At 45.6% G+C, this 26,729-nt stretch overlaps 1 protein-coding gene across 16 annotated transcripts in view; it reads left to right on the forward strand.

Annotated features, from left to right (window-relative positions):
- The window catches only part of AGAP1 (ArfGAP with GTPase domain, ankyrin repeat and PH domain 1), a 315,433-nt gene that overhangs the window by 92,838 nt on the left and 195,866 nt on the right, over window positions 1–26,729 (forward strand). For 9 of the 16 annotated variants that reach the window (XM_048310096.1, XM_048310098.1, XM_048310091.1 and 6 more), the window contains exons 2-7: window positions 3,268–3,326; window positions 7,866–7,953; window positions 8,621–8,632; window positions 21,736–21,821; window positions 24,720–24,755; window positions 25,492–25,633. In XM_048310096.1, the coding sequence (XP_048166053.1) occupies window positions 3,268–3,326; window positions 7,866–7,953; window positions 8,621–8,632; window positions 21,736–21,821; window positions 24,720–24,755; window positions 25,492–25,633 (423 nt within the window). The remainder of the gene's footprint in view (window positions 1–3,267; window positions 3,327–7,865; window positions 7,954–8,620; window positions 8,633–21,735; window positions 21,822–24,719; window positions 24,756–25,491; window positions 25,634–26,729) is intronic. The other 7 variants (XM_048310097.1, XM_048310099.1, XM_048310101.1 and 4 more) reach the window with 3 other exon arrangements.

Raw genomic sequence — 26,729 nt, forward strand, 5'->3', positions numbered from 1 at the left:
AGAGCTGGGCAGTAATGCAAACAAGACCCCAGTTGATCAACTTCATACATGTGGTTTTATTTATTATGCAAATCTCTTCCAGTGTGTTTAAATCACCATGTGGTGCTGGGGGGGTTGCAGCTTCAGCTGAGGATTTGTGTGCACTGCACAATTTGGGCTCTGCATGCTCCAGTCTGATGGATCCAAAGTTTCATGCTGTAGCTGTGAGTTTTCTCTGCTTAGGAAAATAAGGCAAATCCCCAAACCTGTTTGTGATGTTCTGTCTGCAAGTATTTGACCTTCTCACCTTAACTTCTGTGGATCTTGGGATTAACTTGGAATAAATTACTCCTTCCTGAGGCATTCCTAGAAAACTAAATTGGCTAGGGGGTGCTTCCACGTCCATCCCAGTGATGGCACACAAAGCTCACAATGCTGCAGACACCAGGTGCTGTTTCATGCCACGTTCTGCGTTTAGCTGTTGCTATTCCTTGTAAATGTGCCAGTGTAAGGGATGCTGAGGAGGAATCTCATTGATCTCCTAATTGCAATTTGTTGGCTTTATTTTTTTTAAAGGGCACTGGAAGACCTTATGTAAATTCATTGCAAATTGAGGATAATAGAAGTGGGAAATTTGACTTTAAATTAGTTGGGTTAAGGTCAAGCTTTTTTTTTTAAAATTTTTTCATTTTAACAGGTGTATTTTGGCAATAAAACAGAATTTCAACCGTTCTCAAGTACTTTGGGCACTCAAAACCTGTGTGCGGGGCAGGAACCAAGGGCTTAGCAAAAAGGGGAAGGTAGCTTTGTCAAGAAGTCTAGCACCTTGTCAAGTCAACTTTATTTTATTTCTTACGTTGTTAATCAGGATTAAAATGCATATATTGCCCACATTGAGGGTCCTTGAGATGTGAGACAGTTTTGGAAGGTCCTGGTGTGGGGTGTCGGTGCATTTTGAGGGATAAATCCACGTCCTTGGGCTGGGTCACTCTTCCTCTCTGCAGCTGCCCTCCTTCTGCTTTGTCTTTTGGCCTCTGTGCTTTCTGGAATTTTAGCTTTCATTGCCTCCGTGATTTATCCTTTTGGAATGCACAGGTCTTCCAAAATAATATTTTAAGGGATTTATTTTAAAGAAAAGGAACAGGATTTGTGATGTTCCTGGTACCCACGTGCAGCTACCCTGTGGCTTGGCAGATTTTTTTGCAGTTCTCTGAGTCAGTAGCAGTGATTTGCTCACTCATCCTTTTTTTTAAATCTCCCATGGTGATAAAATCCAGTGCTTCTCTTTTATGGAAGCTTGTTGACATTAATAGGGAGCCCTCCCACTTTGCTACCCACACATAAACCTCCACGAGTCAGGGATAATACCTGCCTGAGACTGATGGTTTTCCTTGACTCCTGAGAGTCTGCAGATGAGCTGAAACCTCCTTGTGTTGTTCAACCTTGGCTGCTCCTTCCCAAATCCACAGCAGCTCAAAGCAAACCATGAGAATCCACAGTTTCCTGTTAGGGCAGTGACATTTTTCCTAATACCCAATCTAAAGCTCCCCATTCCATTGCTGCTTGTCTGGGAGAATATTCCTTCCCACAGGAAGGTAGGAGAACATCCTAGACCGAGCTGTGGTCCCTCTGGAATGCCTTAATCATGAGCAGGTCTCGCATGCAGTGTTCCCAAATGGAAATTTGCTGCTTGTTTTGTCTGCAGCTCAAGGTGGTGTCACCTGGGTGTGGTACAGAAAGGTTTTCCTGGGGGTTTTGATCCAGTGGGATTTCAGGTCATGGAAAACAGGGGCTGAGTGACTACAGTGTCTTTCACTTGGAATGCCAAAGGTTAAGCCAAGTCTTCAGAGCATTGCACTCTGAGCCTTTGGTTTCCCCGCTGCCAGTGAGTGTGCACAGCTCAAATCTGTACCAAAATACTGATTATTTGCCATGTGTTTTCGTGTAGATACACACAGGATTTATTCACAGCTGAACTACAAAGCAATGCATTAAATAAAACTGGAGAGGGTTTCCAAATTCACAGCTAATAGGTCGTTTTGTGCTTTTGAGGCAAAAGCAATATATTTACTAGAGATACGCTGGGAAATACAAGTTTGCTCTGTGATTGTTTTTAGGTGGGTGCTGGGAAAGTTTGGATGGTTTCTGAAGTTAGTGAGGGTCGCATCTGGAGTAGGAAATTGCCTCCAATTTCTTTACAGATCAAAAGATCAAATGAGAGGGCTTTTTCCTCCTGCTGCTGAGTGTATTGGAGGGGAGGCAGTGGCTTGCAGGACCTTGGCTTGTTTAAAAACAGCGTGGTCAGGTGTAACCTTCCACCTGTTAGTTCCTCTGTGGCATCAGGAGTTGATTGGAATACCGGGAATCTTGGTGCTGCTTCATTTCTGTGGAGTTGGAGCTGATCTGCTCAGTAGGAGCATCCTGTGCAGTGCAGGTTTGCACAGTCCTGGAGGGGTTAAATCAGGATCCACACTGGATTTGTAACAGAAACATTCACTGTGTGTTTGCTTACAGCTGACTAGACCTTTATGGAAGGAACAAAACAATAAATGTTTTTAAAGAGAGAAAAACAGAGAGCTTTATTTCTGTTCTTTAGTGTGGAATTGTGAGGCTGGAGCCAGGTGTAGCCCAAAGGACTTAATTCCTGTTGGGAGCAGTGATGAACTTGCCTTTCTTCCAGAAATCAACCCTTGCCCCCAGTAGTTTTTATTTGATTTTATAATGGTTTCTTTCTGCCTAGATTATGCTACTGAAAAATGGCATGTTGGAGGAATAAAGAGAGATTTTTCCCCTACCTGGGCAGGGATGCTCCCGCTGGCTCTGGCTGCTGCAGTTGCTGACATTAGGTGTAGTAGGAAATAACATGTTTCAGAAGCAGCAAATTTTCTTACTTACCTGGGTGGAGAAGTAACTGCAGATGGTGGCAGCTGCAGTTGGTGACATTTAACGTGACAAATCCAAGGCTCTTCCTGCAGTGTGGCGGTGTGGCTGGGAAATGGTTTAACCAGGTACATACTGGAAGAGCCTTTGCATGACCCCAAGGGCCTGGAGTTAGTTTGAGCTTGCTGGTGACCCGGGTGCACTTGCTGCTGAGAGCAGATCCGTGCAGAATGGGCATTTCTGGAATTGTGTTGTATCATTTCCCCAAAGCCCTGGTCTCTGTCCCGTTGGACCGTCGGCCCCCCGAGACCTTTGGTGTCGCGTTCCCGAAGCCGTGGTGTGGGATGGCGTGTGGCAGAGCGTTAAATGTCATCATCCTGACCTTGTCCATGTGTTCCTCTTCCACAGATGCCTTTGTAAATAGCCAGGAATGGACGCTGAGCCGATCCGTGCCGGAGCTGAAAGTGGTGAGTTCGTGTTCACTCCTGTCCTGGGAAACATCCTGGCACTGTCCCCCACGAGTGTGGATCTTCCATGCTTCATTCAAGCTGCTCTTGGGGAAAAAATACAGAAAGGAATTTTAATAAGAATTTCTCCTCTCCTTATCTATTACAGACTCACAGAATGGTTTGGGTTGGGAGGGACCTTAAAGCCCATCCAGTGCCACCCCTGCCATGGGCAGGGACACCTTCCACACTTTGCCAGGTTGCTCCAAGCCCCATCCAACCTGAACACTTCTAGGCTTGAGGCTATCTTTATGAAGATGATGTATATTCAATATTTATAATCATACTTCAAAGATCTCTCAGTATTTGATTGCTGTTTGAATTTGTTCTGCTCCAAGAACCAGCTTCCAAGGGGGATCTTTTCAGCAGGGAAGTCTTATGAGGGCAGTGGAAGTTAGCAGCTGACATGTAAAGCTCATTTTATCTCCCCATATTAAGTTTTCATGATTTCTTCAAGGACCAAATGTCTTTTCTCCCTCTTTTTAAAGAATTCAACTGAATTGATACTGAATTAAAGAAAAGGATATTTTTAAAGTTCATTTAGTGAATCAAACCTACATTTTACTGTAACAGTGAACTGTGATCTAATAGCTGCTTACAGCAGCTTTTCCTTTGGCTGAGTTTTTTTCCATACAGCTGGAAGAAAAAGCAAAAATAAGAGGCAGGTCAGGAGAATTTCCCCAATTTTCCCTTTTAAGAGGTGTGAACAGGGAGGCTGAGATGAGGAAGGAAACCTCTGGGTAGTGGGTACCAAACCAGCAGCACAGAGCTCCTGAGAGCAGATCACTGCAGAGTTTGGAAATCCAGATTTAATTGTGCACACTGAACTCCTCAAACCCTGCAGAAGGACAGAGGTGCAGAATTCAGAAGTGCCTGTGGCAGGTGGCTCCGCTCCCATTTCCCAGCTGGAACAGGATCACTGCTCCAGTCCTGGCTTCCTTTGCCACTCAGAACTGGGCAAATCCATCTCAACTGAAGAGCAGTCAACTGGGCCAGGCTTTACCAGCCCCCTTCTGAGGTGGCAAACAACTTTTCCCAAATCTGAGTTGATAATGGTGGGTTATGGAAGTGAGAGAATCAGCGAGGCCACGCTTAATAGGATAAATGCACTTGGACAGGCATTTTAGTGGGAGCAGCATCCTCACAACTGCAGTTCTGTGGCTGCTTTGATTTTAGCAGTGCTCAAGGTGAGTACAAGAAAAATCTGGCAGTCAGTGGATGTAACTCTCTAACACAGGAAGAGTCACCAGGTTTTGTTAAACAGGTGGTGTCATTTGGAAGAGCCCAAAACCTCCACACAGTGAAACACCAGGAATTCAGGACTGGAAAGTGTTGGTTGCACAGGAGTCCAACACTATTAGCTGCCTTATCCTGGGTTTCCTTGCACATCCCTTCCCCTTTTCTGAGCCCTGCTAATTCACAGCACCCACCAAGAAAACTGAGAATTGCAGGTACTACATGTAACTCAGAATAGAAGTGATTCACAAGCACCAGGTGATGGGCTCAGGGTACATTTCTTGTTGTCTTGTGATAGCCTGGCTGCATCGTGTGAGCTTATTTTGGGTATCTTGCCCCTGTGTTGTGTGAACCAGGGGTAGGAAGACAAATCTCAGCTGCGTGGCTGCTGCAGAGAATTGATTTGCAGTGGTCAGCGTGCCACGAGACGGCTGTCCAAGGGTAAAAGCAGAACTTCTGCTGTTACAAAAATAATAATTGGATTATAGCACTGCAAATGGTGGAAGCCAGCAGCACCAGCTGTGCCTGTGAACTTGTGCTCCAGCAGCAAGGGCAGTTCAGGAAGCCCAGCTGAAATCTGCTCGGCCTTCCCTGCACATCTGCCTGTGAGTCGCCTCTCTGTCCTTCCCTTACTCCCAGCTTCATCCTCGGGGCTCCTCATGGCTGAGGAACATAAGGGCTGTACTAAAGGGAGAGGTTGTCCTCCTGTACAGGCTTGGGAGGTCCTTACATCGAGGTGCTGGATATTCTGATTTATTTCTAGAGCAGCTGCTGTTGTACCCTTTGGGCTCTGCAGGATTGTAAAGGGAACAGAAACTGGCTTTGGGAGAGCAGAGAAAGCCCTCAGGGCTGCAATAAAGGAAGGAGGTGGTTTGTTTTTTTTTTTTTTTTTCCAGTGTGCCTTTGAGGAAAGAACACCAGTCTTTACCTCCTTTTTTTAGCAGTGTGAGGCTTGGTTTCTTTCCAATGTTCAGAAGGGTATTCAAGGCCACCTTGGAGGGGGTTTGGAGCAAGCTGAGATAGTGGAAGGTGTCCCTGCCCATGGCAGAAGGTGGGGCTAGATGAGCTTTAAGGTCCCTTCCAACCCAAACCAGGCTGGGATTCTGATTGGTTCCTGCTGATGCAGTACTTCAGTTTTACTTATGGGTTTTGATGCTTTTATTGTGGTCAGGAGCATGGTGAGACCAGCACCTTCAGTATTCCTGGCTCCTGTTTCTTCTAATGTTAAATAAGGATGTGTTAGGCAGAATAAACATGAGATATTGCTGGATAAAATCACTGAATTTCTTGCAAAAAATATGCAAAGTGCAGTCAGGCTCCTGTCCTGGACTGCTTTAAAATGCCAAGTGCCATCAATACTGGTTCTGATTATTCCCAGCAGGCTTTAGGAGGAGTGGGCAAAATGGCTTGGTTTTGTTTTACAGCATGTCTGGCACATGCAAATAAATGATTCAGTGTTGCACAAGTCATAACTGAAAAGAGCAGTGAGTTGTAGCTGAATTTTCTCCTCCCTGAATTGGGTTAGGGTGGTATTTTTGTTCCCTAACATGCTTGTCATAACTTGGTGCATTTCAGACATATCCATAAATAAATGGAGATGACTCGGATTGTTTGTGTATAAAACAGGGGAGAGAGGAATATGACTGCTGTGAAAACAGGCTGGCATTTTTGTCATACTGTGGGGGATCAGCCTTAAAGCAAATATTAATGCTGATGAAGAGAGAAACTGTATCAGAAGCCAGATATTTTTTTTTTTTTCCTAATGCAGAATTTATTGCTCCTCGTTTGTAGTAATGTATCAGAGAACCTGAAGTGCTGTCAAATGGTGTATCCTGATCTGACCTTTGGGATATTAAAAAAAAAAAAAAAAGAATATAAAACTCTATTCTTGAATCATTTGATGTCTTTCAAATATTGGGGGTCTCTAGAATAAGACACTGCAGCCATGGGATATTGCCTCTCACTGGACCCCCAAGCTGATGCTTTTCTGTTGTCCCTGGCAGTTACAGTTTTGGCACAAGTGTAATAAAAAAGAACATTAATTTCCATGCACACGGGGCTAACCACTTGTAAGTGAAGGTTTCACTGGAAAACTGTGTCTTGGCCAAATGCACTGACCATTACAAACACAGTTCAGCTTTCACACACTGAATTAACCTTTTTTGAGCAGTGGTGAATCCTGGACGGGGAGGAATTTGTACACTGTTGTGGGCAAAGGAAAAAAAAAAAGTGGGAAGGAACTTCTCATTGGGAAGCTTTGTATGGAAAGGGAGATGGTGTCAGTTTGGGGACAAGAAGAGGTGCAAAGGCCAAGCTGTTTCCTCATGGGGTTCCCATGGGTATTAATGGCTTTGTGGTGTGAGTAGGAGCAGACAAATTTACTGCAGTTCATGGGCATATAATGGAGGGAAAAGTCTTTAGTTGGAGAGGTTGCTTCATGTTCTGGGGGTAGGGGACACATGTTAGAGATGATGTTTTCTTCCCGTGACTCATCCCAGAATCCCTCCCTCCCCTGCTGCCCACGCTGTGGGGTCAGCCCAAGGCACAGGGGAATTTGGGCTGTTTGGGGTGCCAGCATGCATGGCTGGCTCCTATCAAGCCATTTTTGATAAGGAGGGTGGTTTCTTGCTGATTAGGATTAAGAAGATGGGATAGAGGATGTGCAGTGATGTGCAGCTCGTTTGGCAATCTCGGGCAGATCAGCAGAGTTCATCTCATCCCCAGGGACCTTCTGTTCTGAACCTCTGGTGAGGGTCAAGTAAACAGGAGAGAACAGAGCAGGCTGGGCTGGTTTGAAAGGGGGAAAGAAGTTTCCATGGCCTCCCCCAAGAAAGGGAGCACGATGTCCTCAGCTCGGCATGCCCCTGTAAAGCCACAAACCCCAAATATCCTCAAGTCTTTGGCATTTGAGCACCTCCAGGAAGAAGACTCCTGTGGTGTTGGGCTGAAATTCCTCCCTGTGAGGGTGGGCAGGCCCTGGCACAGGGTGCCCAGAGCAGCTGGGGCTGCCCCTGGATCCCTGGCAGTGCCCAAGGCCAAGTTGAACGGGGCTTGGAGCAGCCTGGGACAGTGGAAGGTGGTGGAACAAGATGATCTTTAATGTCCTTCCCACCCCAAACCACTCTGCTGTTTGCTTTATCTCTTGGCACCTTTTGCACCGTGTCTTGTTGTTTGGGATGGTCCTTCTTGTGTGAAGCTTTTGCTTGAATACACTGCTCTTTACAGTTGAATTCTTTGTTCCTTTTGTTTCATTCTGAATTCCAGGGGATCGTGGGTAACCTGGCGAGCGGGAAGTCTGCGCTGGTGCACCGGTACCTGACCGGCACCTATGTCCAGGAGGAGTCACCTGAAGGTACGTGCACACACAAATCCCACTCTTTTATTTCTTCCCCCCACAAACTACATCCTTACTCATTTTTGATGATGCAGAAATGAATTAGCAAAAAAGAAAAAAAAAACAAACCCATTTGCTGCTTCAAAATTCATGGCGATTTTTGCCTTAGCGTTCTCCAGGCCGAGCTAAGTATGTACAACGAGTATAATTGTAGATTTTCCATAACTGCTTTAAATACTTTGGCCCCCAGTGTGTGTCCATATGGGAATTAGTCCTGATGGAGAGGAGTTGGCTGCTCTCAGTAGTGCTTGGCTGTTGAAAGCCACAATTACTGTCTGTAGTGGTGGATTTCTGTACAATCAGGATGTTGGGAGAATAAAAAAAACTTCACCAGCCTAAACTTAAAGGTGTAACTTGTTTGTTGTTTAATATATTTAATATTTGGTCTTTTTTTAATGTTCTTATGGCATAGAAAATTAATTTGTACACTGTAGTGTTTAACATTAATCCAAATTAATAGCTTGAAATCAAAAATATCACAGTACCTTATCAAGGTGTATCTTACAGTAACTACTTTTTTGATTATTTTTCTTTATCTGTTCTCCATATGAACTTTTAAATTCAACTCTGAGACACTGAATTTCTGGTTCCTTCTTTTCCTTACTGGCTGTTCCCTTCTTTGCAGATATGGATGCAGGTAACTATACATTGTCTTCATGGCAGCTCTTGTTTTGAAGGGACAGATGGTGGTTCCTGTACTAGAGCGTATTTCCCCCCCTTGTTTTGTGTATCATTTTGAGTTGTTTCCTTTTGATTTCAAGTCTTTAGTGCATCTCACTGTTTTTTGTCTCTTGCTGTAGTTGTCTCTCCAGCGGTAGTTTGTAGTTTCATGCATCTCTGATAACATTTGTTTCTAATTAACTCTTACCAAAGGAAGCTGTTTTAGTTCAGTAGTTGACATTTTAACAGCCTGGAATTGTAGTTAAAATGGGAGGAGAGGGGGAAGGAGGGAGGGTCAGACAAGGCTTTTTCTGTGGGATTGCACTAACACTGAGGTCTTGCCGTTTGTAAGTTTGCCTGAAATGGTTTTGCTGCTTTGTAGTTAGAACTGACAATAATAATTGGTGATAGTAATGGAGCCTGTGCACAGCAGTGTGTGTGGATCTAGCTTCTGGATGCTGATGCTGAGAAATGCTGATGGAGGGTGTAGTGCCACTGAGTACGGCAAATCTTCAGCAAAAATCACTGTCCTGACAGATCCCTCCCCTCACTTCAGGAGCAGAAGACACTTGTGTGGTTTTGTTGGTTTTTTTTCCCTTGGAAGATGAAAATCTGTTGACAGGGCTAACCCTCTTCTCCTCCTAAAGGGTGAATATTTTAGGTGGTATTCCTTGGGAGTGTTGCCATCTGTCCTCTTTGTCTTGAAGGATTTTTATTTACTTTTTATTTTGCTTGAGTAACGTTGTGACTGTTTTTCCTGAAAGGATTAGATGACAAAAGCAGTGTCAAATCATTTCCCTGCACATAAGTGTGGCTGACAAGCCTCACTAATGACACTGTTGCATTTCATTAACAGGAGGAAAACTGGAATAATTAAGAGCTCTAATTGGCCTTGTAAGGAATAAGGTCAAGGTTTCCAATCAAGTCAGCATTAGAGGAAGTTCAACCCATATAAACTACCCTCAGTAAACATCTCTAGTGGTGATTTGGTAGTGTTTCAGTTCTTTGTCAGAGAATCACAGAACCACAGGATGGTTTGGGGTGGAAGGGCCTTTAAAGCTCACCCTGTTCCACCCCTGCCACGGGCAGGGGCAGCTTCCACTAGCCCAGGTTGCTCCAAGCCCCTGTCCAAGGTTACCTTGAGCACTTCTAGGTCCTTCAAACAACATTCCTAGGAAAGAAAGTGTAATCCTTCGTGTGTGAGACCCTCGTTGATCCTCCCCTCTTCCTTTTCTGAGGGAGTGTAAACGTGCCAGATTGTTAAATTGGATAAAGAGGAGGATGTATATCGGATGTTAAGGTGTCAGCTACTCGATCAGTTAAGAAAAACCTGAGTTTACTGGCTTGGAATGGCTCCCTAAGAGCTAAATTTATCAGGCATCATAAAATCAGTGCCTAATGGGTGAAGTGATGGATATTTGCTTCACGTGAAAGTGGTGATTAGGGCCAGGGACTGCTATTTCTACTCTCCTTTACCTTCTGAAGTGCTCTATTACCATGAAACCTGCCCTGCATCAGACAAGAGTCACATCTCCTGGAGGCCTTGAAGGCTTCAGCATTGCAGTAAATGAATTTGAGCTGTGTAAAGACGGCTTCATGTTTCCTTCAGCTCTCCAAGTGAGAGATTTCTCTTGCTGCCTGTCACCACCTCCCCACCATGAGGAGGAATCCTACCCTTCACACTGTAAAGGAGTTTTCTCTCACTGCCTGCCCCGGTTTTTATTCCTGTTCAGAACTTTTCGGTCCCTAGTGTGTCTGTAACTTGGCAAACCTTTGTTTTCTCAAAGAATAAGTTTTTATTAGGAAGGAAAATGGCCTTGAGACTCTTCCTTTGCATATTTAATGTACACTCAGCTGTGCTCTTGAGCGACACATTTTAAATCAGGTGTGAGAAAAGCACCAATGTGTTACCCTGTAGTAAGTGGGAATTTCAGTAGTCTGGGACCTCCAGTTTTTTTCTGTGATGGTACAACAAGGAAATGATGGGAAATAAGGAATCCTAGGGATTTGTGATCTTCTAAGGACCTTCTAAGTGATTGGAAGAAAAAGTACCATTGCTGGATGCTTTACCTGCTGAAACAATAAGGAAGGTGTGGGAAACCTGGTGTCTTTATTCCCCCCCCCCCATCTAAAATTTAATTCTGCCTGTAGGAGCAAAGTGAAATGTGTGGGGTGTGTGGAATTTGAGACTGAGTTCTTTGCAGACCAAGGTGAACTGAAGTTTACAGGAGTAGTGAGTGTCAGGAGGATTCTGTTACTGTTTGGGTTTTGTTTCCAATAAGCCACGGAGGTGTGAAACTTGACTTAAAGGTTTTTCCACATCTCTGGCCATGTCTGTGAATATTTTAAGTCATGTCATGATTATTTCAGTACTTTTTTTTTTTTTCTCCAATGAGTCTAATAAAACAAAAAACCAAAAGAGAAATTGTGGTTCAGGTGTCAGCTGGGATGACAAAAAAGGAGGTTTTTTTCTCTACGTACTCTGGGATACATTTAAGAGTTATTTATTCATTTCACGAGGAGTAATTATTTTTAGTGTTTTTAAAAAGCATAAAAGCCATCCAGCATCATGACTTGAGGCAGCAAGTTGCTGTTGCAGTCATCTCTCTTTGTGGAGGAACTTAGAACAAAAATGAAATTTTCCCCCAGTAAAAGGTACAGAATAAAGCCTTTAATGTGTTTTTCAGAAAGCCGTGATCATTTGCTCTCTTTCCAAACTTGACCTAAAAATAATTTTACCCTATTGCAGCGTTCACCACAGAACTTTTTTCAGTACCACTGTGAGCAGTGTATCCCTTGATTGGCAGGAATGGTCATGTTTATTATTAAAATACTAAATGAAGTGTCACCCTCAGCCTTCCCTTTGAAGCATGTCATGAAAATAAGTTGCCAGCCTGTAACAAAAACATGCATTGATGATCTTCAAGCTTTTTCCAACCTAAAGGATTCTGGTTCTGTGTAGAAATTATATCTTGAGGGATGGATGTCTGTGGTTTTCAGTTTATCTCGAGGAACTATTTCTGTCTGATGCTTCCTCAGCAAAGGGTAATTATGCAAGGAGGATTGAGGAAGAGTGCTTTAAAATTTCAGCTGCTTTTCTTCACATCCTCTTAAGAGATTTTCTCCTGGTCACAGACCCTTACACAATGTGTATGCAAAAAGTTCATGCATAATCTATTAACTGGGATGACCTTCCAGGTGTCTTCATTCAGGTCTGAATCCAAGAGTCTGAGCCTGATTCAGCTGGGAGAAAAAAGCAAAGGGATGAGCAAAGACTCCCTGTCCCTGGAAGTGTTCAAGGCCAGGCTTGGAGCAACCTGGTGTCGTGGAAGGTATCTCTTCCCGTGACAAGGGGTGGAATGGGATGGGCTTTAAACTCCCTTCCGACCCATACCACTCTGGGATTCTTCTTTGCTTGTATCTGGTTGTGCTGAGAGATTTAACATGGGGTGGGGTCACAGTTTGGTGTTGTGGGCTGAACAGAACATGGAAGCTGCAGCAGAATTGGACAATTTCTCCCCTCTGCAGCACCGATATCCTTGTCCCCTTCTCCACACGGTTCCTGTAACTCTGCCTGCTGTGAACAATTAGGTTCCTGAGGCTGCCACTCTCTTCACAGAAGCCACTTGCTATTTTTACCCAGTTAATATTTCTCAAATACGTAGGAAGGCCATATTTACTAAACAGCCAAATTTGATCTTTAATGCATAAAAGGAGGATGTGTCCCAGACTAATCTGTGTGCTCTGTCCTCGGCGAGCAGCTGGCTGAAATGTAAATGAAGAGCAGAGCAGTGTGTCCTGTGAGGATGTACTCGGGTGCTCTCCTTGGAAATATCCCTGCCTTTTAGGTCAGGATTTTTGGAATTCCAGAAAATCACCATCATACATGTAAAGATTTACACAGAGCTTACACAAGGAGGTTTGGCAAGGATCCCAATATGGGTTCAAAAAAGCTGCATTAACCTTAAAGTAGCGTTTTGTGATTCTTGGGCTACAAAACGTGAGGAAGCTGAAATTCTCTGTGTGGGTTTCAAATCCTTGGTGCAGTTCTCACAAGCCCCTGCAGCACTGTGGGGCAGCTGAAGGTTTTTTTGGTCTGTAAACCCACAGGCAGCCGCTGTCTCGTGTTCAGAAGACAGCGATGACTTGGGACATGTGTTTTAAAATTACCTCTTTTCAGTTCTTTGTCTGCCTTTTTGCTATAATAGTACCAAGTGATTATTTTTATTTGGCATTTCATGCTGACACCCAGATATAAAACAACACTTGTCTCTTTTTGATCCTTTTAAAGCGCTGCTGCAGCGGGTTCTCTTGGGCTTTTGGAGCCTTTCAGGCTCAGCATAAAAGAGTGTGTTTATGTATTCTGCCCTCTCCCCTCTGGAGCCCTTCCGTCTCCTCGCCCTCCAGGGACTGCCTGCGTGGGTTAGAGAATCCTTTGAAAACCTCTCTGCTCCAGCTGTCGGGTTGGGGGCTGTTTAAAGTGTCACACAAATAAGGAGCTCTGTTAATTAAAGGAAAAACTCAAGTATTTGCTCTTCAGAAGGTGCCGAGGAAGCAGATTGCCAGAAAGGGCTTCCCTTTTAGGTTGTGTGCCTAAAAGGTACTTAAGGGGTTCTCCTGAACACCTTGAATGCCCAAAGAGTTTTTTGGGAAATAATGTCTGTAGCATTTGTGTCTTTCTCCTAAGGGGCTCCTCTGAAGGTTGTGTCTCAGGTAAAAACTGTAAAGCAGCAGGTTTATGACTTCTGTTCCAACTTTAGGCTCTTAACAGGAATAAAAGTGGCTTCTCCCAAGTAACAAGTGGTGCTGCAAGAAGAAATGGCCTCGAGTTGTGCCAGGGGAGGTTTAGGTTGGATATGAAGGGAAATTTTTTCACCAGAAGGGTTGTCAAGCGTTGGAACGGGCTGTTCAGGGCAGTGGTGGAATCACTGTCCTTGGAAGTGTTCAAAACACCACGTGGATGTGGCACTTGGGGACGTGGGTTAGTGGTGGCCTTGGCAGTGCTGGGTTGGTGATGTAAGAGGGCTTTTCCAGCCTGAACAGTTCTGTGATTCCATGATTTTAAGTCACCAGGACTCCCTGCTTGCTGCTGCTCTCGAAGGCAGTTTGGAGTGGCTCCTGCTGGACCTGCCTTCTGCTTTGTTTCTCAAATACTACTTCTGGATGTATTTCGAAATTAGAGCCCACTCTCTTACTCCTGATCTCAAAGCCAGATTTTCATATTTTTCTTTGAACGTGTTCCTTGTTCAGCTTGTATTTGATTTCTTATTGTGAGCTTTTTTTGGTTGGTTTGTTTTTTTTTTTTCCCCCTCCCCTTCCACTGACTCTGTTGCTGTTTTGGGAACTTTTATCAGAAAGCAGGTGCATAGTAGGTACCTGATTTTATTCACAGTCTGTTGAATTCTCACCAGCCCTCTCGATTTGCTGCCACCAGGTGTCTGTACCCATTTTAGGGAGGGCAGATTACGGTGTAATCACTGTTAAGTCCAGTTTTAGCTTCAGGGTTGCTATTTGTGATGTGAAACTGTAATGAAAGGACAGCTATTACAGGAGCTGGCTAGGTATAAAAAGCAAAGGGATGCTTAAAAAGGCTAGAGGGGTAAGAAGAGGCCTGAGATCTGTGCGTCAGTGCTTAGAGGAGGTAATTTTTGGGCTTATCTTTGTGAGCTGTTGAGGGTTTGTTAGTACGTGTTAAGATTTTGCAATTACATTGGAAGCTTGTGAAGTCAAGCAGAAATTTTGAGCAGATGAATTTTGGGTTAGATTGAAAGCTGGGATGGGTTTGTCTGGAAGATGAAATGCCTGAGAAGCCAACTTAGAAGGAGCTGCAGCAAAAAAAAGAGCAATGATATTTTAAGTCATGGGGCTGACTTTGTAAGGAACTTTGTTTGGAAAGTGGTTGTTTTGGGCTGTAAACGTTTAAAACTGGAAAAGACTGGAGATGGAAAAAGGTAGGAGGGTGCTAAAGTGCTATCACATCCTGCCTGAAGAAACTGACTCGCTGGGGTTTTGTCTCCCGCTGCTTTGATAAAAATAAACTTTTAAAATTAGATTTGTGTATATACAGTTAGTGGGTGTGAGGTGTAAGCAACTCTCTGCACCCGCTGTCAGTAAAAAAATCCAAGAAAAGGAAAAAAAAAAAAGATGAAAAAGTGAGCTATTAGTAGAAATGGGAGCAGGGATTGAATTGTAGGTCCTTGGCAGCTTGTGTGGCTGCAAGAGGCTCCTGACCCTCGGGAGGTTGGGTGGGTGTGAGGGCTCTGGGTGAGTGTCAGAGGAGGGGGTTCCCCACAGGTTCCTGGGGGTTGTTTTTCCTCCCCTTTCACCTGTCAGAAACGCTTCTGAACTGTGAGAACATACAACATGTTCGGCTCTTATTTGCTCAGTGCCACAGCTTCTGTGTATTCATGTGAGGTGGGGGTCTGATAAAGCTGTGTTACTACTTCATGGTGGACTGGGGGGTGTCTAAATCTAAGGTTTATCCCTGGAATTGGGGTGTAGAGCTTTGTATGTCTGCTTCCACTTGATATTCTTGCCTGTTTACCTGGAGCCATAATAATTAATAACTGGGAAAATGGGAAAAGTATTACTCTTGCCCTAAAAAGGGATCAGCAGTTTATTTCTTAGTAAGATCCTGCACCTCTTCTCTCTTCCTCATCTTAAATAACCGTAGTTCATGTGCTTATTTTTCTGACTGGGTATTTGCTGGGCAGATTTAGGTCCTTATCTTCCATGGGATGCCCTGTCCAGATCCATACAGGCTGAGGCTGGCATGGTGACACGGGCTAGGACAAGCTGTCCCCTTGTCTGCACTCTGCAGGAATTCCCAGCTGCTCTCCTCTGTTGTGCCAGAGGTTTTTGCCATCCTGCCCCATCTTCCCACAGATGGTTTGTCCCTGCTTTTGTCCTCGTGATGCCGCTTTTGTTTTTCCCCTCTATTTCTCCAACTCGTTACGGTCACGTTGAAGTACAATCCAATTTCCTACCATAATTGCAGTCCCTCCTGCTTCATTATCTAGAAACTAAATAGCCTGTTACTTCCATCTTCTGGGTTATTAATAAACTGGGTGCATGAGAGTTGAAACTGCTGCAGAAGCTTGGATTAGTGTCGTCGTGGCTCTTTCAGATGAGCCATTTGATGGGGACAGAGTGTGCTTTACCTCTTGCTCTGCACTCACGTTACAGTGATTTATTTTTTTTTTTTTTTAAGACTGGCCCTCTCTAATTGGCTTAGCACAGTCTGCACTGGCTGTCAGGAGCTTTGCAGTGAAAGTAGAGCATGCACTGCTCTGCTCCTGAGTCCTGTCTCTGGGTAATGAGGGGAACTTAATTGCTCAGAGGCCGGCTCTGGTGTGTTCCCGTTTATCTTGGTGGTTAATCAATCACCTTCCTCCCCTTCTGCTTGAGATAAAACGCTGGATCTAGCTCAGCCTGTTTATCATGGAATTCCTAGCATGGTTTGGCTTGGGAGGGGCCTTAAAGCTCATCCCATCCCACCCCCTGCCATGGGCAGGGACACCTTCCACTGTCCTAGGTTGCTCCAAACCCCATCCAACCTGGCCTGGAACACTTCCAGGGATCCAGGGGCAGCCACAGCTGCTCTGGGCACCCTGTGCCAGGGCCTGCCCACCCTGCCAGGGAACAATTCCTTTCCAATATCCCATCCAACCCTGGAGAGTCTATGCAGCTTGAGGTAATTTTTATATATATTTTAAAGTGTAATATGTTTTCCTGAATGCTGAAAAACGTAAAATTCCACTGATCTCCCTTCAAATCACTGCCAGGTTTTGGGGACCCATCACATCTGTCCTTCTGGGTAGACACTGCAAATACATCAGTGGATGCATCTCAGAATTAAGTTATTGTGTCATTGCAGCTGCTACTAAAATTCCAGCAGTAAACCCTCTTTCCATGGAGTTGCAAGATCGTATATTAGTGCTTCCTTGCCAGTTTTTAGGTAAAGATCAGATTATATGATGCAATATTGCATTTATATATGGTGCCTGTGGCGGGGTACCTTGCTTTAATTGGACTTCCAGGAGACCTCTCCACATATTTCCTAAACTATGTTCTAAACCTATTGAGAGAAGCAGATGACGGGGGTTGAAAAGCTCAGTCTAGGCTGCTTTTGTTGGCTTTTGGGGTTTGTTTTATCCGGGTACTCTGTTGGGAAGGTGGTCCCGGGATCCCTTTGCAGCTTTACTCTTGTGTGGTCTTTGATCCTCGGCCCAGCTCAGCCACTCACAGTTCCTGAATTGTTGTTTAGCACAACAGTGGTTGTGTTAAGGAAATACTCAAAATCAGAGAATCATGGACTATCCTGAGTCAGAAGGCTCATTGATCCAACACAGACACCCCACCAATCCCACCCTGGGCATCCCTGGCAGCGCTGTCCAAACGCTCCTGGAGCTCTGGCAGCCTCAGGGCCGTGCCCATTCTGTGGGGAGCCTGGGCAGTGCCCAGCACCCTCTGGGGGAAGAGCCTTTTCCTTTTCTTATTTTTTTTTTTTTTTGTGGAAATGCTGCGAAAACCATTTTAAAATCAGTTTGTTTAAATAAAAAATGTGAGTAGCAAACCAGAAGACCGATATTTGACCATCTGTTTGAACAGAGAATTTCTGAATGTGTTTCCCTGAAGAGGAGCCAGGTTCTTGGCACTATTTTCTATCTTTTGGGGGGGGGGGGGGGGTAAAAAAAAAAAAGAGAGAACGTGCATGTGTGAGACAACTGGCTGCTGTTGTCAAAATGCACATGTCACTGGGAATATAAAATCCAGGCTTTTAGAGCTGCCTCAGTCCTGCCTTCTGTCTCGCCCCGCCACAGTAGGCATTCAGCTGCTGCCTGCGCTTGTCGTGTGGCCAGCCCCCCGAATTTATCTTTCTCATATGGCTAAATAACTTCATCCCCGTGGCAATTTGCTTGAATAAAGAGCCTGGTGAGTGCAGTGGAGCCCGGGGATACAGTAGGAAAATCAGCGGCTGCTCCGGTGAGCAATTACGCGGTGGAACAGCTCTCGGCGAGAGGAGGGGGTGGCTGGGCTGTGAGAGCCCGGATTAAAGCCTTCATCCCCGGAATTCCCTGTGTAATATCCACCTTCTGTAACAGAGAGCACCTCTGATTACAAACGTGTGTGGGATTTAAAATTAATACCAATTTTCGCTGGATGGTTCCTGTGCCGCCGCTGGTTCCGTGCGCTCACCTCTGGAGCATTGTGCATGAAAACGAGATCAGGAAGCTGTTGTTGATCCCCCCCATCCCGATTTGTGCTGGCTCTTTAGCCAGGGTTTGTAAATCGCTGGTGCACAGAATTTATTTGGCTTTACATTGATCAAAGCTGGGTATTTATGCGGGCATTTTGCAGCAGGAGCGTGGCCAGATTGCACCTGAGAGAGCGGGGGATGCTTTATGGGCTGCTTCAGGAAGTGCCGCTCTGTGCCAGGCGGGTTTGGGCACAGGGGTGATGTTTGTCACCTGTAACAATTCTGTGCCCATCTGTGGGAGTGGATAGTGTCCTAGCCCTGGAAAACTGGGAATAGCCGCCTTGAAGTGCCTGTGCTGCCCCATCCTTCGGCTGCCAGTCCTCCTCTCCCCGTGGCCTCCTGGGGCAGGTACATCTGGGAGCTGAGGAACTCCCTCATTAAAAAGCTGCGTGTGTCATAATCCTGATGGGACCAGAGCAAAGGCAGCCACCTCCCCTGGGAGCGGTGCTGTGGGTTTTGAGCTCTTCTTTACATTCAGAAGGTCATTTCTTTGTTCTCAGTGCCGTTGGTTCAGACAGCAATTCCTGGCTCCGTCACCTACACAGGTATTTAGGAAAATGTGGGGTATTTTGTAGCCCTGGGAGACTGTTCGGCTTCCTCATGGGTTGCTGTAGTCCAATATTTGAACTGGCTGATCTCTCTAATTCCTCTTTGCCTGTGGTGCTGTACAAACTCCAAGATGTATTTTTTAAAAAAAAAAATAATTAATGCAGTGCTGTCCAAGCTGAACCATCCCAAAATCGCTGCCCTTGCCCTGCTTTTGCTTGCCCAAACTGCTCATGGCTCTCATCAAGGCTCATCAAATGAAAGGCAGGAGCAGTTTATTGTTTGCCTTAATCCTACAGCCACAGACACCTGCAGGGTACAGCCTTGGTCTGTATATTCTGCACTGTTTATGCTTTTGTTTGTGGAAATTCTTGATATTGAGGTAGGTTTTCTTAATCTCTGTCCTGTGCAGCACCTAATTTTGTGGTGTGCTCGTGATGAGGGCTCCTTAATGGTGTAGGAACACAAGTTATTAGGGATGAGTCCTGCTGTGAGCTGAGATTTGCATGAAATAATTCTTACTCGAGGGATGAGCGGGGAGTTTGCTGTTCTGTTTCTGAGCCTTCAGATTTGTTTTGAAATGTTTAGTACAGCTTGGAAACGCAGGGCATTCTTTGCAACGGTTTGGTTGGAGGGGTATGAAATTTAAACTATTTGTCATGAAATACTTAAATCCAAACAAAAGTCAAGGAATGCGTGAGGATGTGCCTATTCCAGCTAACGAGCACATCCTGCTTCTAAGGGTGAAGAAGCCCCTTGAGCAGATGGGAGCTGACTGTGCCTGTTGGCTGCAGCAGGGTGTGGCAGCCCTTGGTGAAGTGGGACAGCATGTCAGGATCTGAATTTAATACTGGAAATAACAATGATTGCACTGAGCTCCAGGCACTGTGGTTTTGGGGAAGGCAAGGAGCAGGTCCCCAGGCTGATCATGTAGTGTGGATTCACCTAGGAAAAGAGCTGCTGGATAACTTACACTGCATTTATTGCATTTAGTACCCTTTTCCAAGCCGCTCTCAGCAGCCAAATCGTGAAGAGTAAACCTCTTAGTGCTCACATTTGTGAGCTGGGTATGTACACTCAAATACTTTTTTATTTTTCAATTCTCTGCTTATTTTATTCCACCCTGTCTGTACCTTCTTTGTGCTTCTGAGGACTGTTTGAAGGTACGGTGAGTCTGGCAAGGCGTCCTGTTGACCAGAGGAATAATGAGTTGGCTCTTAAACGCATTCGGTGTGTGGTATTTTATAATTAGCTGGGGGAACTTCCAGTGTTTAGAAAAAAAGGAAATAGGAAATGGCAATTAGGCAGAACTTTCCCTCTCTGATCATGCATGCACTGCATTTCCATTGTTACTTACAGCTTTAAAACGCTTCTCTGGAGGGCTCTGTATTAAGTAATTCATCTTCGTTAACACTTCATTGGGAAGTGCGTGCAATTAATCGGCAACGTATAGAAATAATGGCCTGATTAATAGAAATCCAGTTCCTGAGAGCTGAGACTGGTTTCCTTTACAAGTTTTACACTTGCTTGTGATTGTTCTTTTCAGGTTCAGTAATGATATATATTTATCTGCCTCTTGATCTGCGAAGGCAGGATTGAAATCTGCTTTGTGAGAGAGATAACGAAAATCTATACGTAGCTCTTCTGCTCCTTCTGTGCCACTAAACAACCAGAAATGTGATAGTCTTAATTGTTGCATGTTTAATACTGCTAATAGGGTAAGTTCAGAAAGAAAAGATTTTAAAAACCCCAAACAAAAATCCCCCCAGCACAAACCCACAAAACCTCATGTTCTCACATCTTTTATTAAACACAAAATGTGTTTAAACACGCTTAAATATCGCACAGAGCTGAGCTGTGGAGTGATCTTGGTCTAAAAGCTGCTGCTGTGGTTGGGCTGGGGGGAGTGGTTGGGTCTAAGCCAGTGTGGGGTTCCCCTAAGGCAGCAATTTTGGTGCAGATTGTTGTGTTTTGAGGATCAGCATTAGCCTGGGTGTGCTGATTTATTTGCTTTGGAAGCTTGTTTGGAGAGCAAGTTGGAGGTGTTGGCTCTCAGCATGTGTTTCAATGCATTGGTTTTGGTAGAATGGCAAGTTTTGAAGCTGGGAAACAGGGTTCAAATTGGAACTAATTCCAGTTTAAAAAAATAGGGGCGAAGAGAGGAGTTTAGGGTGTGTTAGAGGATGTGTTTTATCTCAGTGTTGTATGCTCAGCTGTGAGGTGTGTGATGCTAAGCTGGAAGCCTTTGGGGGCTTTGGGGCTTAGGTGGGGAGATAAGAGTTGGTTTGCTCCAGGAGAGGAGCCTAAATGCCTCCCCAGTGCTTAGGCCAAGCTCCGTAATCCTGGCTTAGGCTCCGTCACACCAGGGGCCCTAAATGGGATTTGTCATTTTTGAGAGAGGCAGCAGAGTGCCCAAAACGCGCTTTTAGCCCCAAAAGAAGCAATCCCAACCCTGCCCTGGGGTTGTGGCTGAGTCTCTGTGAGCCAGGGGACAGAGCAGCTGCTCCAGCTGCTGGGGTTGGAGCTTCCTTGGCTGTTCACAGGCAGCCCTTGTTCCGCATTCCTTGGAAAGACAGGATCAGGAATAGGACGTGGCTGGAGGCTACGACTCCTCTCGTTTTATCCAGGTGTCCAAAGCAGGTGTGGGGTTCATCCCGAGCAGCAGCACAGTGTTCCCTGTTAGTTTAGCCCATCTCTGCAGAGGCACCACCATTGTAGCTGTTCTGTCTAACATGTGTCTGGTATCTTCCCCTAACTGTGGTGTGTGAGTACAGAACTCTCCTTCCCCTAACATCCCACGTGTGCTCTGAGAACTGGGCTTCCCTTGAGGAAATGCTGATTGACACAAGAAACCGATTTTGGTGACGGGACACGACCTTGTTTGCGTGCAGCTGTCCCACTTTGCCTTTCTTAGGGACAATTTTCTCACCATTATTTAAAATAAAGGTGGTACATACGGGGTTTTAGCTGTGTGTATCAACCCCAGGATGCTTCATGTGGGAGTTAGTGTTTGTAATGCAATTGCTGGCTTTTTCCCACAATATCTTTACTCTTTATATATATATAAAATATATATATATAAAAATAAGGCAAGTACGTGCCTTAACTTTAAGTAATTCCTATGTGTCTGCATATAAACTTCAGTTTATTCCAGTCGTTGGTTAATTTGCAAAAGACCTTAAGGACACCTTTGGGGTTTTTTTCCACAAGCGAAGCCTTTTTCTGTTTTGCATTTTGTACCTTTGCTGCCTGTAATGAGCTGCTTTGTGTGGCAGGTGGGAGATTCAAGAAGGAGATAGTAGTTGATGGACAAAGCTACCTGCTGCTGATAAGAGATGAAGGAGGCCCTCCGGAGGCACAGGTGAGCCCAAAGCCTCGCTTTCCTTGCTTTTCAAAACTTCCTTTGAAAGAAGTGGCTCTGCTTTGTTCTGTCCTGGGTCCTTCTCATGCTCCTGCTGGGAGAATTCCAGCATCACCCTCAGGTGAAAAAGATTTTGTCCAGCGAATGGGTGGGATTTCAGTTGCAATGCATGGATGAGTGTGGGTAGCAAATATTTGGGATTCTGACTGAGACCGTGCAAGTAAGGATATAGAGTTCATTTACACTGAATTCCCAAGCAGTGTGCTTCCCCTGGTGACACATCAGGATTTCATGGAAGCACAGAGTGGTTTGGGGTTAGAAGGGAGCTTAAAGCTCATCCCATCCCACCCCTGCCATGGGCAGGGACACCTTCCACTGTCCCAGGCTGCTCCCAGCCCCAATGTCCAGCCTGGCCTTGGACACTGCCAGGGATCCAGGGCACATCCAGCTGTTGCCACAGCTGCTCTGGGCACCCTGCGCCAGGGCCTGCCCACCCTCTGAGCCAGGAATTCCTTCCCAATGTCCCATCCAACCCTGCCCTCTGGCAGTGGGAAGCCATTCCATTCCCCCTTGTCCTGTCACTCCAGGCCCTTGTCCCCAGTCCCTCTCCAGGAGCCCCTCTGGAAGGGGCTCTGAGGTCTCCCTGGAGCTTTCTGTTTTCCAGGTGAGCACCCCCAGCTCTCCAAGCCTGTCCAAGCCATCAGCCTTGGAGAAGACACTTGTGGGTTTGTGTGCTTGACCCTTACTCTGTTTTGAGTAAGAGTTTGCTCACGTGCTGCTTAAATCACCTCAGACCCAGCCACCCTTTCTGCAGGCTTGGGCATCCTCCTCCTCTTCTACCTCTCCTCACCTGGCTGCTGGCAGGATTTCCTGAGTGTTGGCTGCTGCTGGCCTTGCTAAGCTCGGCTTTTCCGGGAGGGATCAGCTCCCAAACAAGCAATAATTTAGCATCAGGAACTGCGCTGTCGCCAAACAGCTGAGGGGGAGCGGTGCCAGCAGCAGCAGCTTGGGTTTCAATGCACCACCACAGCTCCAGGAGGGTGAGAGCGTGGGGGGAAGGTGCCAGGACAAAGGGGAAGAGAAAGGACGCGGAGGAAATGGAGGCTGAGAGAGACATCCTGGAAGGAAGTTCCAGGACAAAATGAAACGAGTGTTGCTGGCACATCTGCAGCCGTGTCAGCAGCAGCAACAAGGAAAGCTCTGTCTGGGGCTGGCAGGGATTTGGCTGAAGCACCCCCTAGTTTCCAGCCTGTGATGCTCAGAGAGCGTTCACTCATCTGAAAATGTAAATAGTGGAGGTGTAAAGGTACATGGAGCAATCTGAGATGGTTTGGTGCCCGAAGAACTGGGTTTGCAGAGCTCACAGGAGCTGGCTGCAGACTGATGAACAGCATGGGCTGTGCTTCTGGTATGTGCCAGGAAAATTTGAGGCCTTAATTGCTGTTGTCCAGTGGAAGGTGTCCCTATCCACAGCAGGGGGTTGGAATTGAGATGAGCTTTAAGGTCCCTTCCAACCCAAACCATTCTGGGATTCTGTGGTGGCTGAGATTTTTTCTCCCTCCTCATGATTTGCTGAAGAGGTTTGAGGTGTCAGTGCTGTCTCACCTTTCAGCACAAGGGTTTCCTGTAAATTCCCTTTGGAGTTTTTGGGTGTAATTTCAAGTTACATGTCTATGAAAAACTTTAACCTGTTCATTAATTCCTGCAATGAAAAGTTTGCTTGTGGGTTCAGGAATAATTGGGATTGAATTCCAACTGCAGTAAGGAAGGAGCTCACATGTGGAGTTCCTGGCACCGGGCCGTGGGTATTCCCCAGGTTACTGTCCCCTTCTTTTTGGCAGGAAGGGACAAAAACCAAACTTCCCTGAAGACTCTTTTTGTAGGTCTCTGATCTCTCCTTTCTTTGCCTAAGATAAAATGGTTCAGAGATGAAAATAACTCAATTTCCTTTTGTAAAACCAAATTAACCTACTGACTGACCTACAGTGAGCTGCTGCATGCAATTTTTTAAATTTAAAACTTTTTTTTTTATAATTTGGTTTTGGGCTTGCCTTGATTTAACAGCTCTGCTCATTCCCAGTAATAAGTCTGAGAATGGATTTTTATACCAGCAGCTGATTTATCCTTGTTTCAAGCCATTCCCTGCACAGCACTGTGGGTAAGACATCCAGGGTTTCCAGACCTTGTGTGTGTTTCCCAAAATTCCTTTGGTTTTCCATACCACAGATCTGATACCCACAAAGATTAAGCTGCATTTCAATATGAAAAGAGAAGTAAGAAATTACTGGAAATGTTTTTTGTCTGGAGGAACTGTGTTGTATAAACCTGTGGAGTGCTTTAAAATGATCTTTATTAGAAGGCTGCTGTACACACTGCTCAAACATTGAGGGTTTAGAGAGACTGTTGCCTTCCAAATGGATGCCTTAAGGATATTGCAGTTGTTGGGAAGAGTCCTTGGCATGATGCTGCTGAATCCAGTCAACAAAAACCATTTTATAATGAGACCCAAGCCCACATTACCCAAATAATGAAGCTGTTTCCAGTTCCTCTGATTGCATATTCTGGTTTGAACAGTTCACATTTAACAGTGTGGTGGTTGACCTTATTCTGGCAGAGACTCTGCTGTGTGTAACCAGTCCTGTCCTTCCCCTCTGGAAGATTGTTCTCCTGTCTGTCTTGAAAACCTCAAAACATTCCTTATCTATTTTTACACCAAAACAGCCCAGGCAGTGTTTGGTTTCAATACAATCATCATGAATATGCAGAGCCTTTCCCCAGTGAACCTCCCTGCAGCCCTCTCTGTTCAGTGTGTCCCCTGGCACGTTGTAGTAATAACATAACAAAGAGCATGAAAATCCCCTGGCTGAAGCTTGTTTCCATTGCTCTAAATTTGGGTAGGAATGGAGTCACTTAGGGAAAAATAAAGGCAACGAGGTAAGCTGGAGGTTTTTTTTCTTGACACCCTGTTTATGTTAAATGTCTTCAAACAGTCTTACTTCACTTGTGAGCTAAAAGCTTCTCACTTGCATGGTGACTGGGGAGCACCTTGGCTTGGCCTGTGCGCCTGCATGTCTCGTGGCAGGTTCCTGATGCCAAGAGAGAGCAGTTTGCTCTTACACTGAAAGCAGAACGAGGCACTTGGTGCAGCTGGCTCAATTGAGAGTGTCTGTATGGTGAAGAATGGGGAGTCTCAAATGAACAAGACATGGATTAAGATGTGAGAATTCCTAGCAATGCCTGTCCTGGCCTTACCAGCAGCATCACCATGCATGCATGCACACAAATCCCAGCATGGGGACTCGGTCAGCACTGGAGATGAGCGTTGCTCATTTCAGATGCACAGACCCAGCAAGCTTGGCCTGCCTGCTGTGTTTTCTGTGAACCAAACTCGGTGTGCGCTGGCAGTTTGGTGACACACCCCAGTGGAGAGGAGATGCTCTTGTGGGGAAGGAAATCCCTTGTGTATCCCAGATGCCCATGGCTTGCAGGGTGTTGAGATTCATCATTTTAGCAGCTTATCCCCCTTTTGAGGCCTTGGTTGTTGTCTGTGAGGTTTTTCTGGCGTGCGTCTCCCTCGCAGGAAGGTAAGAACGTTTCTCTCGTGGTTTTTCTTCTTTCCCCCTCCTTGCTGCTCTTCTCATAGTTGGCCTTTTCCTTTTTTATCCTGCAGTTTGCCATGTGGGTGGATGCTGTTATCTTTGTGTTCAGCTTGGAGGATGAAGTCAGCTTCCAGACTGTTTACCACTACTACAGCCGCATGGCCAACTATCGCAACACTAGTGAAATCCCCATGGTACTGGTGGGCACCCAGGGTAAGTGCAGCCCTCATTTCCAGCCAGGTTTCTGAGACCATACTGACTCTTCCAAGCTGGCAAAGCCGTGTCCTGTCCTCTCCCCTTTGCTACAGGGCCATGGCATTGCAAGGACTGGTTTGAGGTGGGAGACAAGTGTCCTGGCAGTGCTGTTGGAGGAGGAGTGTAGGACTTCAGCAGTGAAGAAAGAGGGGGAATTTAGGTTAGATATGTACAAGAAATTCTCCCCTGTGAGGGTGCTGAGGCCCTGGCACAGGGTGCCCAGAGAAGCTGTGGCTGCCCCTGGATCCCTGGCAGTGTCCAAGGCCAGGCTGGACATTGGGCTTGGAGCAGCCTGGGATAGTGGAAGGTGTCCCTGCCGTGGCAGGGGGTGCAGCACAATGCATTTTAAAGTCCCTTCCAACCAAAGGCTATTCCAGGATTCTATGACTTGCAAGGAAATTTTAAATGCTATTTTCAGTGCTTGCTGGTTGTGGTGGTTTTCTTGCTCAGCAGGGAGATGCCCTTGTTGAATTTGGGTAGGTGAATCAGTTGTGTAGGGAATTTCTGAAGTCAGACCAGTTTCTATGTGCTTGGCAGTCTGGAAGGGTTCAACATCCTGGCATTGCTGAGAGGCAAAAGGATGAGAGGTGGAAAACCTCCAGCAGCACGGTAGGAAGCAGAACTGAACCCTGGCCTCAGGCTGTGCCTCTGGGAGACCTCTGTAAATCAAGCAGAAATGCAGCTTTTTGCCACCTGAGCTAACCTCTCCCCCCCTCTTCTGAAATAGCAGCTGTCCTAAGGGAAATATGGCAAGGGAAAAGTACCCCAAATACTTCAGCTTCTTTGGCATCTGAGTGGTCTTTTGAGTATTCTCTGCCTTGTTGTGCCAGTGTATCCCGTTAGTATTTCACCAGTTTCCCATACTGTGGTTGGTTTGGAATGGACTTGGAATAGAACACAAGAGTTGGAGCTGTTCTGTTCCTGATCACGTAGATCACAGAATTATGGAATCATTAAGGTAAAAAAAACCCCTTTAAAATCATCAAATCCAGCTGTTCCCTCAGCACTGCCAACGCCACCAACTGAACCACATCCCCAAGTGCCACATCCACAC

This window comes from Corvus hawaiiensis, chromosome 7 (genome assembly GCF_020740725.1).
Source record: "Corvus hawaiiensis isolate bCorHaw1 chromosome 7, bCorHaw1.pri.cur, whole genome shotgun sequence".
Taxonomy (NCBI): domain Eukaryota; kingdom Metazoa; phylum Chordata; class Aves; order Passeriformes; family Corvidae; genus Corvus; species Corvus hawaiiensis.